The sequence below is a fragment of the Oratosquilla oratoria genome, chromosome 12 (assembly GCF_046742065.1).
Source record: "Oratosquilla oratoria isolate Oo_2021 chromosome 12, ASM4674206v1, whole genome shotgun sequence".
NCBI lineage: Eukaryota > Metazoa > Arthropoda > Malacostraca > Stomatopoda > Squillidae > Oratosquilla > Oratosquilla oratoria.
In genome coordinates this window covers 25,750,040-25,769,170 of record NC_134788.1, presented here as the reverse complement: position 1 = coordinate 25,769,170, position 19,131 = coordinate 25,750,040, and the positions used below count along the sequence as shown (strand labels likewise).

The following is a 19,131-nucleotide window of genomic DNA, read 5'->3' as shown; positions in this document are numbered from 1 at the left end:
TGCCAGTCTGAATATGACCTTGACTGTCTGAATATGATGACCTTGCCTGTATGAATATGATGACCTTGCCTGTCTCAATGTGATGGCCTTGCATGCCTCAATATGATGACCTTGCCTGTTTCAATACAATTACCTTGCTTGTCTGAATATGATGACCTTACTTGTCTCAATAACCAACCAGTACACAAACAAGTTGATACCATTACATTAGTGTGTTTTATGTCATGGATATATATCACAACAGCAATGGAGAAGGTCAGCATACCCTGTAAGGAATGTGTTTAGGTATCATAACAAAACAGTATTTCAACTTTTTCTTTATTGGGAAGTTTCACAATACTAGTGAATGATGCTACAATAATTCATCTATTTGCTTACTTATCAAATTTCTAAAATTTTGTACAGATCAAGTGGCATTCCACTGGTTCTATAACATGTCACATTCAAGCTTAAATTAGACAATTTTCAGCAAATACAAATTGAGATGATGAACAGGTTTTACATATTCTGGTCCTGTAAAACACACAATAAAACTATTCCAGTGGTGTATGTAGGACTTCACCACTGCACTGTTAAATACATAACAATTTCATACCATACTGTATTTAAAGAACTTGTTAGAAAGCATAAAAAAAAAGAGTATTTTTTTCAAGGAGTATTTTGCATTGTTTTCAGTCTTGAATGCCATATATCTAAGTTTCAATCTAACAGTCATATCCCCACATAGTTGCAGTCTTTATTGAGAAATGTGCAATGCAATGTCACACTAGAAAAGTCTCACTTTTGCGTGAGTTCTCACATGACTTTTGAAAGCATCTCACGAGAAAGCTGTAATGTACAAGTCACATTGGAAAGACTTTTCTCTTGTGTTGATTATCATATGCCGTTTAATATTACTTCTTCATTAGAAAGCTGCATTGCACAGGTCACTGTAGAAAAGGTTATAATCATGTGGGACATCACATGCTATTTCAGAACACCCTCACGTGAGAAAGCTCCACATGAGGTCATGCTGCTGGAAAGGCCTTACTCTGGTGTGAATCATCACGTGATATTTGAGATCATCCTTATCTGAGAAAGCTGCATGGCACAGGTCACACTGTAAAAGGCTTCTCTCCAGAGTGGGTAAAATCATGATGTCTGAGATGAATTTTCTGGAGGGGTTTCTCTTCAGCGTGAGTAAAGACGGGACAGTTGAAATCATTATTCCATGAGAAAGCTGCATCACAAAGATCACAATGGCACTCCTTCTCACCATGGGTTACATTATGCAGTTTGATTAAACTCTTTTGCAAAAAGCTGCATTGCATAGGTTACACTGTAAGGGCTTCTGTCCAATGTGAGTCACCATGTGATCTTTGAGACAACTTTTTTGAGTAAGATGTGTTGCACAGGTCACATATGGAAAGGCTCATTTCCTGTGTGGGGCATCATGTGACCTTTGATATCTGTGAGAGAGCAGAATCATACAGGTCACACTAGAATGGATTCTCTCCTCTATGGTTTATCATGTGACATTTGAGGTCACACTTACTTGAAAAAGTTGCATCACACAGAACACACAGGAATGGCTTCTCTCCTGTGTGGTTCATCATGTAATGTTTGAGATCACACATTTGTGATAAATCTGTATCATACTAGTCACATTAACATGTCTTTTCTCCAATGTGGTTTATCATATGATGTCTGAGAACACCTATTTGTGAGAAAGCATAATTGCAGAGTATACACGGGAAAGGCTTCTCTCCTGTGTGGCTCAACATCATTTGAGGTTACTTTTTTGTGAGAAAGCTGCATTGCACAGGTCACATTAGATAGGCTTTTCTCCTTAGGGAGTCATCATGTGACAAGCGAGATCACCTTTTTTGTGAGAAAGCAAAATTGCACAGGTCACACTACAAAGGCTTGTCTCCTGTGTGGGTCCTCATGTGACGTTTGAGATCACCCTTTCGTGAGAATGCTGCACTGCACAGGTCACACTGGAAGGGCTTTTCTCCACTGTGTGTCATCATGTGACGTTTGAGATCATTCTTCCGTGGGAAAGCTGCATTGCACAGGTCACAGTGGAAAGGCTTCTCTCCTGTGTGGGTCATTATGTGATACTTTAGATTACATTTTCGTGTGAAAGCAGAATTGCAGAACTTACACTGGAAGGGTTTCTCTCCTGTGTGGGACATCATGTGCAATTTGAGATTACTCTTCAGTGGGAAAGCTGCATCACATAGGTCACACTGAAAAGGCTTCTCTCCTGTGTGGGTCATCATGTGATATTTGAGTTGACCTTTCTGTATGTAAGCTGAATCACACAGCTCACACTGGAATGGCTTCTCTCCTGTGTGGGTCATCATGTGATATTCGAATTGTTTTTTTTGTATGAATGCTGAGTCACATAGCTCACATTGGAAAGGCTTATTTCCTGTGTGGCTCAGCATGTGATATTTGAGTTGATGTTTTTGTATGAAAGCTGTATCACATAGATCACACCGGAAAGGTTTATCTTCTGTGTGGGTCACCATGTGATATTTAAGATAATCCTTTTGTGAGAAAGCTGCATCACACAACTCACACTGGAAAGGCTTCTCTCCTGTGTGGGCCAGCATGTGATATTTGAGTTCACCCTTCTGTGAAAAAGGAGAATCACACAGGTCTCTCTGGAAAGACTTCTCTCCTGTGTGGGTCATTATGTGACGTTTAAGATTACCCTTTCGTGAGAAAACAGAACCACACAGGTCACACTGGAAAGGCTTCTCTCCTGTGTGCGTTGCCATATGATATTTTAAATTACTTTTTTGTGAGAAAGCAGCATCACACAGATCACACTGGAAAGGCTTCTCTCCTGTGTGGGTCATAAGGTGATATTTGAGATGACTTTTTCGTGAGAAAGTTGCATCACACAGGTCACACTGGGAAGGCTTTTCTCCTGTGTGAATCATGATGTGATGTTTGAGTTCACTCTTTTGTGAGAAAGCAGAATCACACAGGTCACACTGGAAAGGCTTCTCTCCTGTGTGGGTCATTATGTGACATTTGAGATGAACTTTTTGTGAGAAAGCTGAATCGCACAGGTCACACTGGAAAGGCCTCTTTCCTGTGTGGATCAGCATGTGACGTTTGAGTTTACCCTTTTGTGCGAAAGCTGAATCACACAGATCACACTGGAAAGGTTTCTCCCCTGTGTGGGTCATCATGTGATCTTTGAGATTACTTTTTCCTGAGAATGCTGCATCACACAGGTCACACTGGAAAGGCTTCTCTCCTGTGTGGTTTGTAATGTGATATTTAAGATTACTTTTTCGTGAGAAAGCTGCATCACACAAGTCACACTGGAAAGGCTTCTCTCCTGTGTGGGTAGTCACATGAAGTTTGAGGTTACCTTTTTGTGAGAAAACAGAATCACACAGGTCACATTGGAAAGGCTTCTCTTTTGTGTGGGTCATCGTGTAATGTTTGAGATGACTTTTTTGTGAGAAAGCTGCATCACACAAGTCACACTGGAAATGTTTCTCTCCTGTGTGTGTCACCACATAACATTTGAGGTTACACTTTTGTAAGAAAACAATCACACAGGTCACACTGGAAAGGCTTTTCTCTTGTGTGGGTCAGCATGTGACATTTAGGTTCACTTTTTTTAGAATCACACAGGTCACACTGGAAAGGCTTCTCTCTTGTGTGGGTCACTATGTGATGCTTGATATCAAACTTTTATGAGAAAGTTGCAATAAACAGGTCACACTGGAAAGGCTTTTCTCCTGCGAGGGTCATCACCTGATATTTAAGATGACTCATGTGATAGCTGTGCCACTGAAGTCACACTGGATTCTCCTCATTGTATGATAAATACATGGAAGCTATGGAGAGTTTTCCCAAAGAAATGTTGAATACAATTCTCCTGGAAAAAAAATTAATTATAAGATTTAAATCCAACTCTTTGAGGTATGTGATAATAGGATCATGGATGTTTTGTACGCAAACCATTCAACTCCCTTTGTACATAAAGACACCATGTGTACATGTCATCACCTAACATGAAATAGGTACCAATGCTGACAAATACAGTCCTGTGATATATTGCATTTTTCTCGTTCATTAGAAATGCACTGAAAATCATCAAATAGCTACATGCATACTCACACCACAACAACCTTCTCATCTGGTCATAAGATTTGGAAGGGTGGAACGACATCTCACCGGTTGTGACATTTGTGCTACGATACTGGCAAAATAGTTGTTTCATCATTCTCTTTGTGGAAACTATTTGATACTAGTATCATCTCAATTTAGGTGTCCCTGCCTATGAACATCAACCAATGTAAAGTTGGACATTTTGTAAGCTTTGGTCTATTTTGAGCATTTCCCAAATTACTGATTCTCAAATGCATATTTCCCATATAAACACTGTATACAAGAACATAATACTAGAGCATAAATATGTATTATAGCCAGCACTTATATCTGGTATATTGGTAGGACAGTGACTCATGTCAGAAACTTGATCTAACAACTTTGTATTTCTTTACATTTTAGTGAAAGAATATGAATGGGTCAGAACACACACTATTATGATGACCAGTTTACCATTTTTAGAATTTTCACTATATTAAAGAAATTGATATGTATTTAGCTAGTTGTACCTTACGGGAAGGGGAACTACACTTGTGGTGTCCCTTCTCTGTATCTCATCATATCTAATTTGCTCTTAAATTCTTGTATTGTGTAAAAAGATATGATATTGATATGACCAAATTGATAAACAGTGATCAATATTAACGTCAATCAAGTAGTGGCCAGTGGAAAGTAGTATGGATACATAGGTGGGCACCTTATCCTGGCTAGCCATGTAAAGCAACATTTTGCTATGGAAGGAACACAGGGCTTGGACACCGCAAATAACATGAGACATGTGGATACATCCCATTGTTATGTCTTTAACCATGTGTGATTAAGTATATAAGAGCTATACATATTGTATTTTGACTTGTTAATGATTACATATTTTGAGGTAACAATGGCGAAAGGCATTAAATTAATCCAAATTCAATTTGCTTCAGGATCACGCCTTCATAAAATGTTTTTTCTGGTCATTAGGAAATAGATTCCACACAGCAACCAGTATTATTAGTGGGGTTTGAATCAACAACTCACCATTTCACCACTGACATAGTGGTACAGGACAATATTAAAAGTTGGGGGATAGCATAACAGAAGGAACGTCACAGTACATTAAAGTAGCACTGTAAAGCAACATTTCTTTATGCGTAGATAATTCCTCTGACACAAAATTATGTGTGGCTCTGGTCCATAGGGGCACCCCATATAGACCCTAAAGTATCAGCTGCATGCTACTGAGCAGATTTTACTACAGACAGGGATAAATAATTATCAAATAAATTAATCAATTTAATAGTAAATCAATATATATTAATAGATATTAAATAAATATTAATAAATTCAGTAACAAATTCATGATAAATGATAATTGAACAAATATAGATAATTGGGGTAAATAAATAATAAAAAAAAAAAAAAAAAAAAAATTGTATGCAACATAGCTTATTGATACAATACATTAATGGGTCCATCCACTTCCCATATCAATTAACTCATGAAGTCAGTCTAGCATAGAGGACACCACGTTCCTCACAAAATGTACTTGTCAACAAACTTTGGGCAGCTGAGTCATTGATTTGAACCCATTAAAGTTGGTGATTGCTTGTGAGATTTTAATTCCTAATATAAGAATAATTTTACCAAGGGTACTCCCACAGTGAACTGAATTTGGCAGTATTGAATTTCTTTTAGCACTTTATCCTTAATAGCACACAATAAAATAGAATGGGTTCACTCATAGAAATGGGATGCAGGGACATCACATTCACACCATTTACAGAGTCCCAGCCCTGTGTCCCTTCCATGGCAAAATGCTGCTTTACATGTCCAGCCTCAAGATGGTGCCCATCAGCAGCCACCAGCCACCACTTCACTGCTGTTAATATTGGTCACTCATTACTTATTTGGTCATATCAACTTCATATAGTGGAAACCCCAAAAATGATAAACTGCTCATTATAATGGTGTTTACATTGATCTATTTATACTGTTTCACTACAATGTAAAGAAATACAGTTTTCATAAGGACTTTCCTACATGATCCATTGTCCAACCTGTGTATTAGTCATAACTGCTGGCAATATTATATACCAATACACCTTTTCCTCCTAGAAGGTGGGTGGCAGAGTCAAAGCATATCTTTCACCCGTGCTACAGCCTTTCATTAGTCTTAAATTTGCCTAGTTGTTATTATAGCTACCAGAATCACATCAAGAGACATGATTTGATTTCTGACTCACAGCATATTTTCTTGAAGGGTGAGTCATGTGTAACTAATCTTCTATCTTTTTGTATATAAACCATCAGATAACATTGATAGATATGATGTTATTCACCTTGACTTTGGCAAAGCATTTGTCAAGGTCCCCCACAAGAGACTAGTAAATAAAGTCAAAGCCCAGGGCATAGGAGGAAAAGTGTTTGAATGGATTTGAGCTTGGATCAGTGACAGAAAACAGTGGGTCGCTATAAATGGTGTAAAATGTAAATGGGGGAAATGTTCCTGGTGGAGTTCCCCAGGTCCCAGTTTTGGGTCCCTTATTGTTCATTAAGTACATAAATGACTTAGAAAATGGGATTGATAGATTCTGCACAAAGACTTTAACAAATTGTTCACATGGTTGGCAAAATGACAAATGGACTTCAATACCTCAAAGTGCAGAGTGTTAAACATATAGCTGCACAACCTGAAAGCAGATACAGTATAGCTTAGATAACATGTTTTCAGAGAAAACTGATTGTGAGAGAGACTTGGGAGTTCTAGTGAGTCCTGACCTTAAATCCAGGAAACAGAGCATTAGCACCAGGAATAAAGCTAACAGAGCATTAGGATCCATTGATAGGACAGTTATGAATAGAAATGCAGATGTATTTATCAAACTATATCTGACATTAGACTCATCCTTGACTATATGGTACAGTTTTGGTCTCCTTCCTGTAGAATGGACATCAATTCACTAGAATCAGTACAGAGAATGACCAAAATGATAAATGGGCTCAGAAATTTACCTTACAAGCTCCTTAGGCACCTTAATTTACACTCTCTGGAAAGATGCAGAATGTGGGGTGATCTAATAGAGGTGTTCAAGTGGATCAAAGGCTTTAACAAGGGTGACACAAACAAGGTTATCATATTAAATCAACAAGGCAGGACTTGCAGTAATAAATTTAAATTAGACAAATTTAGATTTAAGAATGAAATAGGTAAGAATTGGTTTACTAATAGGGTGGTCAACCAATGGAATAGACTTAGTAACCATGTAGTTGGTGCTGAAATTATCAGTTGTTTTAAGAAACAGTTAGACAAATTTATGGATGGGGATGACAGGTGGTAATGGACATGGAACTGCCTAGTGTAGGCCTTATGGTCCCATGCAATCTCCTGCATTCTTATGTTCTTAATTACACACTTCTCCCTACTTCTTAATTATCTATCTATATACCACAAGCTTTTTTTCCCCCATATAAGGGAGGTGGTCAAGTCAGTCATGTACCCACTCCCACCCACCACCCTTTCCCCCATCTTATCTTAGCTCCTCATGGATGATGGGTCATCCTTGTATCCCATCCATTGCCCTGGGTCAGAAGCAATACAGCAAGACACAGTACATCCACAGCAATCCCATTTCACTTAGTTGGCAAACCACCCTTTCTGTCCCCTTATGCACAAAAAGTTGAGATGGGGAGAAATCCCTTTTGGCTGCGTTAAAATATCAATGCACACATGAGCACCCCCTATCATCTATAAAGTCACTCTCCACTCATGTCTATCTCCTGCCTTTTCCTTCCCTTCCTCAACAGACATTCCCCTCTTCCTCAATGCTCCTTTCACCCCATCCATCCATCTCATCCTTACTTTTCTCCTCAAGTTCCACTCCCTCCACCTCCACCTTCCACATCTCTTTTACTAATCTTTCATCACTCATTCTTTCCATATGTCCAAACCATCCCAATATTCTTTCATCAGCCCTATCTGCCATCTCCTTTTCCACTACCGCTCTCCTCCTCACCTCATTTCTCACTCTATCCAACCTAGTAACCCTTTCCATACCTCTCAGATATTTCATCTCAAACACATTTAAGGTTTTCTTCTCCGTCTCTCTTAAATTCTGAGTCTCTGCCCCATGCAATGCCATCGGCACGATCACCCCTGGATCACATGAAGAATTGTCACCCCAGATTTTGACAGGGTGACAATACTTTATATAGGCTATCCTAGGGTGGCAATTATATAGGCTATCCTAGGGTGACAATTCTTCATGTGGGCCATCCTGGGTTTATGATTCTTTGGTTGAATAAGTTGATGACAATAAGCATAACCCTCATTCAACCTAACCTATCTTTTATTCCATTGTTGATATTTGGCGTACTGGGCTCAGAATTCTTCAGGTGGGATCTCAAACACATTTAAGCTTTTCCTCTCTACCTCTATTAAATTCCAAGTCTCTACACCATGTCATGCCATCAGCACAATCTTCTCTCTGAATCCATTCCCAGGTGCCTATTTCTCATAACACGTTGAGTATATATTTACATTTTTGCCTTTCCCTGTAGGGGTAAGAATGAACATTGCCCTCAAGTCTTCCCACTTGGGTTGTAAAGGTGGCTAAAACAGGATGGAGTATGGGATTAGGCATCCCTATGGGTACATTCCTGTGAGACGTAAGGCAAATTTTTAGCAGTCGCTATTAAATATCTGCCCAAGGAGTCCATACACTTATGGGAAAAGTCATAGCTTTGGCTACATACATCTCCTGGACAGGATGGATGCAGGGATGACCCGTTGTCATCCAGGAGGTGCCGAGATAAAGGGAGGGAGGAGGGTGGAGGAGAGTGGTATAGGAAATGAAATGGGTGGGAGTGGTTTCTATGCCTTTTTCTTTTTTGGCTGCCCCCTGTGTAGGGGGAAATAGCCTTTGGTATATGTACAATATTAACTTCTGCTAAACTCTTTTTTTTTTCAGGTGACACAAAAATGAATGAATTTTGGAAGAAATAGCACCAAAAGCCTATGGATCAAACTATCAAATAATGGTTCCTGACACCCTTGAATGAAAAGTAAATTACCCTACCACCCTGATAGCCTGTCACCAAAACAAGTTGGTGAGATAAGGTTATCAAGTGAGTTATAATACAGAAAATACATCCATTTCAAGCGAGATACAATTTGTATGACAAATTTGTGCCCCCAAAGCAATTTTACTAAATCAGTGACAACACAAAATTATCTTTATGTATTACAATTTCCGAAATAAATATTTAATTTACTATTGCTATAATGCAAAGGTGTGTACTTCTAAGAAAATGCCATTATTTTTTAGGTTGGATGGCAGTGTATATTTTGAGTACTCCAGTCCATATGACATAAAACCCCAGTAGCCCATGAATACAAGGCAAAGTTCCAGATGCATTCAAACACTGATATCTACCATGGAATTTACGTTGTCTGACAGCCCCTAACCTAATATATCCTACCCTTCCATAACCATTCCATAAGCATAGCAAAAATGAATATTTGAAATGAAAAACGATAATTAAAAATGTGTTTGCGTGTCACTGAAATAACACCGAATGTCTTAGAAACGTGTCCACCAGTTACTTTATATGATATATCTTTAGTAATATTGCGTGCCTTGCACGAATGTAAAAACTGAACAAGAGTTTGAGTAGCCGCTTTCACGAATTTGGTAGCGGTGATCGGACATAATGAAAAACTAGTCTACATAAAGCAACCCTTAACGTAGCGGCACATAGGCATTTTTCGTTTGCATGTTATTCGCTCTTGGTACTTACTTTCCTAGCAAACCCTTGCGTAACCGTCACAGAGTGAATGTTTTATTGACTTTTTGGAGACCGCATGACGAAAACAATAACATAGCTTCCCGCAAGTTGTGTTGTTTACAAACCAGTCTATAACTGCTATAGTCATAATAATAATAATACTAAGTTTATTTGGCAAAGAATTAATATACATGAAGTGCAGAAAATGTCAAGAACACATAGTTCGAAAGAACAATTGCAACTGCCGAGGATAACACAAAAAAGCATGTAAGCTTATTTTCATTGTGGTCCTCAGTCATATTGTTTTTGTATAAATAATGATACTTAAATTAGCAAATAAAACTCCTGTATAAGCAATATTATACATGCTCAATTCTATTTGTATTTCATGTATAAACGCCAGGAATGATGGCTAATTTGATCACTCAAGTGGGTATCAAAATTGCTGTTAATGTGACGACAAACTATGTATTTTTCGCTAACATTATACTCACTTTTGCTACTTGGTTTGCTAGCAAACTCTTGTGTATCCTTTACACAGGGTATCCTTTTCTGGTTACTAGCGATGATGATATAGTACTAGAATGTGCAAACGAAAGCATAATGGAAAAGGAATTGGCAGAACTTAAAGATCTATGCTTAGACATGGGATTAGTAATAAATGAAAATAAAAGCAAAGTACAATCACGAATGAGGAATGATAAAACATTTGAAATAAATGGAAAAGATTTAGAGAAAGTCTTAATCTATAAATACCTAGGTGTGCATGTTGGATTTCAGATGAGAAATAATGAAATAAACTATTTGAAACATGTCTGCACATCAAGACTAAAGCCGTTGCAGGTATTGTCCAATAAAGGAATTGGAGCTGGAATCCCTGTCCTAAGAATGATGTATATAACCACAATCAGATCGTTGATAGATTATGCTGCACCATTGTTAATAGCATGCACAGAAAACAAACTGAAACCACTAGAAATAATACAGAATAAAGCCATGAGAATGATATTAGGCTGTTCGAGAACTACACGAATCCAAATCATGAGACTAGAACTAAATCTTTCAAGCGTCATAATTAGAGTAAAAAGAACTAGCAGTAAGGTCAATTGTAAGAATGATAAGAAACGGTCAAGGGAAATTAGGGGAGGAAATAGCTTCAGACACTGTTAGAAAGAACAAATGCCTGACAAGACTGCGGTGTGAAGCAGTAATGGACTATGAAGTACTCGCATACTGTCGTACAATACCTAATGAAACCAAACACTTGGACCACACTCAAAGTACCAATAAACATAAACAAGCTGGACACTAAGAAACGTGATTTGAACAGTAATAAACTGAGGCAGCAATTCTTGTCCCAAATCAATACTGTACCAGGAATTAACTCCATACATATTTACTGTGATGGACCAGTAATTAAATGGGGTTAGAGCAGGGTGTGGTGTAGTCATCATAAGAGAATACTTTGAAGATGAAATATGTACGGGCACTTTCGTCTCAAAGAGACTGCAGGGAACTAATGGAATATAGGCATCCTGACCTTATTAATGATTACTCTGAACAGCTATGTTACTTTTTAGATAATAACACTCCTCCAAAAAATTGTGAAAAAGTTCACAAAAGTAAAGCTGAACTATCAATTAATTATTTAAACGTCTGTGCGGGTTTATTAGCATACTAATACACCGCTTTTGATGTATAATTTCTATATGGCAATAAATCTTTTGAATTTTAATTTCAATATGAATTTGGTCGTCTTCGGGTTTGTTCTCTTTTGCGCATGCGCCGTGACGTCATGGGCAGAGATTGGTAGATAATATAAAAAAGAAAATTAAATAACGAAGAAATAGATTTATAGAAAAAAAACATATAAAAGAGAGAAAGAAAAAAAGGAGAAAGAATTCGGGTTTATTGTCTTTTGCACATACGTTCTGACGTCATGGGAAGAGACTGGCACATAAAAAATAAATAACGAAGAAATACATTAATAGATTACAAAGATAAAAAAAAATAACAAAGAAAAGAAAGAAAGGAGAAAGAATTAATCTTAAAGGAATTAATTGTTGGTCGTCTTCGGGTTTGCGTCGTGACGTCATGGACAGAGACTGGTAGATAAAAAAAATGATAGCGAGGAAATACATTAATAGATCAAAAAGATAAAACACAGAATTAAATAACTAAGAAAAGAGAGAAAGCAGAAGGAATTAATTCTGAATTTTAGGTTAATCGTTGGTCGTCGTCGGGTTTGTTGTCTTTTGCGCATGCGCCGTGACGTCATGGGCAGAGACTGGTAGATAAAAAAATGAATACTGAAGAAATACATTAATAGATCAAAAAGATAAAGCATGAAATTAAACAACAAAGAAAAGAGAGAAAGGAGAAAGAATTAATTTTGAAAGAATTAACCGTGGGTCGTCTTCGGGTTTGTTGTCTTTTGCGCATGCGCCGTGACGTCATGGGCAGAGATTGGTAGATAGAATAAAGAATAAAAAAAGAATATTAAATAACGAATAAATTGATAGACAAAAAAAGTTAAAACATAGCATTATATAACAAAGAAAAGAGAGAAAGAAAAGAAGGAGAAAGAATTCAGGTTGTTGTCTTTTGCGCATGCGTCGTGACGTCATGGGCAGAGACTGGTAGATAAAAAATAAAGAGCGAAGAAATACATTAATAGATCAAAAAGATATAACATAGAATTAAATAACAAAGAAAAAAGAGAAAGGAGAAAGAGCTAATTTTGAATTTTAGGTTAATCGTTTGTCGTCGTCGGGTTTGTCTTTTGTACATGCGTCGTGACGTCATGGGCTGAGGCTGGTAGATAGAAAAATAAATAACAAAGAAAATTAAATAACTAAGAAATAGATTGATGTACAAAAAAGATAAAACATGCGCATGCGCCGTGACGTCATGGGCAGAGACTGGTAGATAAAATAATGAAGAAATACATTAATAGATCAAAAAGATAAAACAGAAAATTAAATAACAAAGGAAAGAGAAAAAGAGAGAAAGGAGAAAGAATTAATTTTGAAAGAATTAATCGTTGGTCGTATTCGGGTTTTTTGTCTTTTGCGCATGCGCCGTGACGTCATGGGCAGAGACTGGTAGATAAAAAAATATAAAAAGAAAAGAAAATTAAAGAACGAAGAAATAAATTTATAGACAAAAAAAGATAAAACATAACATTAAATAACAAAGAAAAGAGAGAAAGAAAAGAAGGAGAAAAAATTCGGGTTTGCTGTCTTTTGCGCATGCGTCATGACGTCATGGGCAGAGACTGGTAGATAAAAAAATAAATAATGAAGAAATACATTAATAGATCAAAAAGACAAAACAGAAAATTAAATAACAAAGAAAAGAGAGAAAGGAGAAAGAATTAATTTTGAATTTTAGGTTAATCATTGGTCGTCGTCGGGTTTGTTGTCTTTTGCGCATGCGCCGTGACGTCATAGGCAGAGATTGGTAGATAACAAAATAATGAAGAAATACATTAATAGACCAAAAAGATAAAACAGAAAATTAAATAACAAAGGAGAGAAAGAAAGGGGGAACAATTAACTTTGAAAGAATTAATCGTTGGTCGTCTTCGGGTTTGTTGTCTTTTGCGCATGCGCCGTGACGTCATGGGCAGAGATTGGTAGATAAAAAATTAGTAATAACGAAGAAATAGATTGATAGACAAAAAATATAAAACATGACATTAAATAACAAAGAAAAGAAAGAAAGAAAAGGAGAGATTTTTTTTTTTTTTTTTTTTGCGCATGCGTCGTGACGTCATGGGCAGAGACTGGTAGATAAAATAAATAAATAACGAAGAAATACATTAATAGATCAAAAAGATAAAACAGAAAATTAAATATCAAAGAAAAGATTGAAAGGGGAAATAATTAATTTTGAAAGAATTAATCGTTAGTCGTCTTCGAGTTTGTTGTCTTTTGCGCATGCGTCGTGTCGGCATGGGCAGAAACTGGCAGATTAAAAAAAATAATAATAACGAAAAAATAGATAAAAAATAGACCAAAAAGATAAAACATAATATTAAATAACAAAGAAAAGAGAGAAAGGAGAAAGAATTCATTTTAGGTTAATCGTTGGTCGTCTTCGGGTTTGTTGTCTTTTGCGCATGCGCCGTGACGTCATGGGCAGAGATTGGTAGATAAAAAAAATAAGTAACGAAGTACATAAATAGATCAAAAAGGTAAAACATAAAATTAAATAACAAAGGAAAGAGAGAGAGAAACGGGAAAGAATTAATTTTGAAAGAACTAATCGTTGGTCGTCTGCGGGTTTGTCTTTTGCGCGTGCGTCGTGACGTCATGGTGTAGTGGGTTTCGTTCGGAACAACGGCAGGACAATGAAACTCACTAAGCAATCTTTAATCTCTTTTGTAATTAGCCACAAGGTACGACACTAGAAGTGTCACACGAGGAATATAGGTGCAGCTCGGACTAAGGCCAGAGCTTAGAGGAGCTAGTTAGTTGTAGCTGGACGGGGAGCCTAACGTCAGAGAGCCGGTGGCAGCTGATGACGCCGAGGCTCGATGGGACGGCAACAAGACTGGACGAGGAGATGTTGTTGGTTCACTAGTCGGTAGTGTTCTGGATTCTGGATTCCAAGAAAAGACCACCTCGCTTGCGCGGGATCGGGTTTTGTGGAAGGGGAAGAATGTCTGTTAGAAAATGAAAAGATAGTAGTGTATAAAAGAGGGCTATTGCCACCGGGCGAATTGCGAGCGATTAGGGGCTTATTTGTTGTCGTGGCTTAGGAGAACTGGACCAGGAGCTTGGAGGGCAGCGCTTGACGCCGGAGGTTAGGATTACCAACGGGGTTAGGATCATCAACGAAAGTTTAGAAAATGGTAGGAGGCGTAGTAGTAGAGAAAGGTGGAAAAATGGAACAATATTTAGTGGGAGGTAAACTGAAATGAGATGTAGTAGAAGAGAAAGTTAGAAAGGAAGCGAATTTTAGTCGAAGAAAAAGTAAGTGTAGATGTTTGTGCGTGTGTTGTGGCTCTGTTCGTCAGAGGTGTATGTGTGTATCTTACGAGAAGTGAGTTGATTTCACTTTCCGCGTGTAGAGGGCGGTCCTGATAAGTGTTCTGAGTGGTATGGCCGTTAGCTGCCCTATCTAACGGTCGCCCGCGGCTCAGCGTAATTGGCAAGGCAGGTCGCTCGTCTCTCGAGTCCGCTTTGCTGGTTCCTGACTGGCTAGCGCATATTCACCGTTTGCCAACTATGGGAACTATATAAGGCTAGCTCCGGAGGTTTCTTTGATCAGTTTGTGACAGGTCGTAGTATGCGTCACTACAACCTCAGTTGCTAATACTCATACGAAAGCTACGGAAACTGAAGAAGCAGAAGAAAAGTTGGTCAATTCTGCCATGGTTGGCAAGACGTGGCGATAGAAGTTTGTATGCCAGATTAGTGGAGGAACTTTCAGGAGAAAGCACTTTATTTTTAGAACCCTTCGAAGCTGTACACAAGAATCTCGGTATACAAAGTCCTTTCAACTTGACTATAATTGTAAACGAAATTATTACTGCAGTAGTCAAGTGAAAATAATGAACACTGATTTTATATAATTTTGAATGGTGTCAATAAAAACAAAAAACTCAGGTTTGAGCAATAAAATGTATGTTCCATTTTACTTATATTTTATATAAACCTCAGGAATGGTGGCTCATTGAAATGAGTAAACAAACTTGCCATTGTCCTTCCCAGCGAATTCGCCACTTTTCCTGGCAGCAGGAGTTAGTATCATTCTGCTCATTTTGGATATCAAATATCTATGAGAAGGGGAAACACAAATTCCAAGGTGTAGTGACTGTATTCGGATGGCGACTGCGTTTTTTTTTTTTTTTTCATGAATGGGCGTGATGTACATTATGCCTTCATGGGAACTATGCCCGGTCCCGAACACCACTGATGAGATAATTTATTCAGATATGCATATATATATAGTACTAGTTGGGAAATTCTAAATTAACATTGTTTTGATTAGTATTCAAAATATGTTTGTTCATGTTTTGGTGCCACCATCCCAAATACAAGGGTTAATATTCAAGAATACGTGGTAATTCGTGGACACCACATGATTTTATTCCATTCCCCCCTTGTTTGTCCGCTTAGGTGTTACGTTGCATTCGCAGGACCGAGAGCAAATGGGAAAATCAAGTCTGTTTTACTGAAATAAGAGATAATGGTATTTATCACAAAACTTATAACTCCTTAATCTATACTCAATGTCACAGATATGGTGCAAGTAAGGTGTAGTTTCACTCCATAGAATACGTTGGCTTGGGGTTAGGTATGTAGCGCCTACCCACAGGACACCTGTACGTCCCTCTCCCATGGCCGGATTTAGGATAGGGTTATAGGGCTGCGGCCCCGCGCATTTAGGGGACTAGCGCCAACTCCATAACAATGGTATAAACACTTCTTTGTGTGTGTATCGTGGTAAAGAAAACGAGTAATCAGCGGACTGTGACTGAGCGCCGAGTGGCAGTGTGACTGTACACAAACCCCGAGGTGGCTGACAACACATTTCATGAAAACTGGGGCAATGTTGTAATGGGGGATGAACCTGACAGGGCCGGGGTCCCACATGTAAATCCGGGCTGCCCTTGACTCTTTTTATCCAATTACACTGATGGTTTGTTCTTACGAATCTTTTCATTGGATTACAAGACAAGAATAACCTACGAATACAGATGGCCCGTGTGAAATATGTGAGATTACGTCGCCCTTCCGGCCACCTTTTAGATATAATTCTATTTCTACACATAATAACCACCAATTTATCGTTGAGGGCAGGCAACTTTCGGTCGCAACCCCTTCCGTTTACAGCGATTTTTATTGGTTTCTACGTCCGGGTATGCATGACTCTTGATGATCGTTACGAGTGTAAATGTGTTGTCTTTGTGGTTTTTTCGTAAACTCCCCATCACAGCTTCATCTCTGCCAGTGGGGCTCACCTTTGAATGCCTATCCCGGGCGCTTGTGATTGTGCGTGTAGCTTTGTTGGAGTCCCCGCCTACTATTTCGTAATATAAATTTCTGCTACTTCGTTGCTGTGGTGAAATATTCATGAATTCTAAAACCCTAAGAATGCTTCTGTACTGAAATCTTGAACTGGGTAGTGGGTTTTTCTCCTTTACTAAAACTTAAAGTTCCTAATCGGTTCATATATATGAACATGTCCTCATAATGTAATGGAGGGGTGGAGTGAGAGATCCAATTTCCCCAATACCTATTTGTGAGTAGTCACATAGTCCTTAGGAAAAAAAAAAAAAAAAAAAAAAAATCCGTGGCCTTACAAAGGTACCAAAAAATGGCTAGTGTGCCACCATCTTTAGTGTTTCCTAGCAAGTTATCCACTATTTCCAACAACAAGAGTCAGTAGCATGCTACTGAGTGACTTTGGATACCAAAAATCACATTGAGTAGCATCTTAATGAGAAATGCCTAGTGTGCTTAACTAAATTCGAACCACTTTGCAATTTCACTAAGCAGAAAGAGATTAGAAAGCAGTTCCCCAAATGAATATTTTCCATACAAACTTCACCTGTAGCAAATACATTTCACTACAATGCAATGCGGAGAATGTTCTTTTATCTTTGTGTACACAGAGTTGTGAGGTCTCCACACATTGAATGCACCATCAGTACCAAATCCTGTAATATTACTCATTGGACCACTGTAACAAAGTGGGACTTAGTATCTGAGAAACAGGACAATGTTGTACATGAGGTAATAGGAAGCAATGTCAAGAATCTTGTTACAACTTATGGTACATCCTCCTTGAAATATCACACACGTGCATGGATGCTTTGTAACTGAGACATGAATTGACTCATGAGTGACAAGGGAAAATGAGACTTATTGTATGACTTTGATTACTGGGCCATGAAGACACGAGTGAACAACAATAGTGAGTATAGTGGTTCATTTTGTTCTGCGGTGTTTTATACCACGAAAAAAATCTCGCCTGGTTTTATTTCTATTGAACACACTGTTCTTTTGAACACGGAGAATTTGAAACTAAACTCTCCATGCTTGTGAACATATGTAGATATTTGAACCCATCTCAGTACTCTTTCCTAGTTTGTTTCTAGGCTAAAAAATGCCATGTCACAATATTTTTTCATATGATTTAAAGAAAGAAGGGTCCCTTTTTCAGTGCTTATGTTCTCAATAGCCAGCCAGTAGTACATTAACAAGCTGATAACATTACACTAGTGTGTTTTATGTCATGAATACAGATTAAAACAACGATAGATGAAGTCAGTGTATTTACCTAGTTACCTAGTTGTGTTTACCTAGTTGCATTTTGTGGGAAGGGGAGCCATGCTCATGGTGTCCCGCCTTTGTATTTCACATACTGTGGCCTCTTCGGAATGTATGTAGGTATTATAACAAAATATTTATTACTATTTTTTTTATTGTGAAGTTTCACAATATTAATGAATGATGCTGCAATCACTCATCTGTTTGTCTTATCTATTTTATCAATTTTGTACAGATCAAGTGGCATTCAATTGGTTCCATATCAGATTCAAGCTTAAATTAGACAATTTTTGACATACATAAATTGAGATAATGAACAGATCTTAGATCTTCTTGTCCTATATCAACTACCAATAAAACTTTCACTGATGTATGTAGGACTTCACCAATGCATCATTAAGTACGTAATAATAATTTCATAGGGTACTGTGTTTAAAGAACTTGTTAGAAAGCATAAAAAAGAGCCAAGTATAAAACTTATTTTTGAGGAGTATTTCACATTCATTTCAGCCTAAAATGCCATCAATCCAAATTTGAATCTAACAATTATATCCCCACATAGCTCATCTTTATTGAGAAATGTGCAACACAATGTCACACCGGAAAAGTCTCAATTTTGCTTGAGTTATCACATGACTTTTGAAAGCATCTCACAAGAAAGCTGCATCGCACAAGTCACATTGGAAAGACTTTTCTCCTGTGTTGACCATCATATGCCACTTGATATTGCTCCTTCATGATAAAGCTGGATTGCACAGGTCACGGTCGATAGGCATATTTCTATGTGGGACATGACGTGCTATTTCTGAACACCCCTATGCAAGAAAGCTCTACGTCACAGGTTACACTGCTGGAAAGGCCTTTAAGATCATTATGTGATATTTGAGATCATCTTTACTTGAGAAAGCTGTATCACAAAAGATCACATTGCAACTGCTTTCCACCCATGGGTTATCAT

At 37.9% G+C, this 19,131-nt stretch overlaps 1 protein-coding gene across 1 annotated transcript; it reads right to left on the bottom strand.

The window, feature by feature from the left end:
- Window positions 1–329: 329 nt before the first annotated feature.
- On the bottom strand, window positions 330–3,906 carry LOC143030613 (uncharacterized). The gene has a single exon (XM_076193778.1). It carries the CDS (start codon window positions 3,435–3,437, stop codon window positions 1,896–1,898), a length of 1,542 nt encoding a protein of 513 aa, XP_076049893.1. The 5' UTR covers window positions 3,438–3,906; the 3' UTR covers window positions 330–1,895.
- Window positions 3,907–19,131: the final 15,225 nt, after the last annotated feature.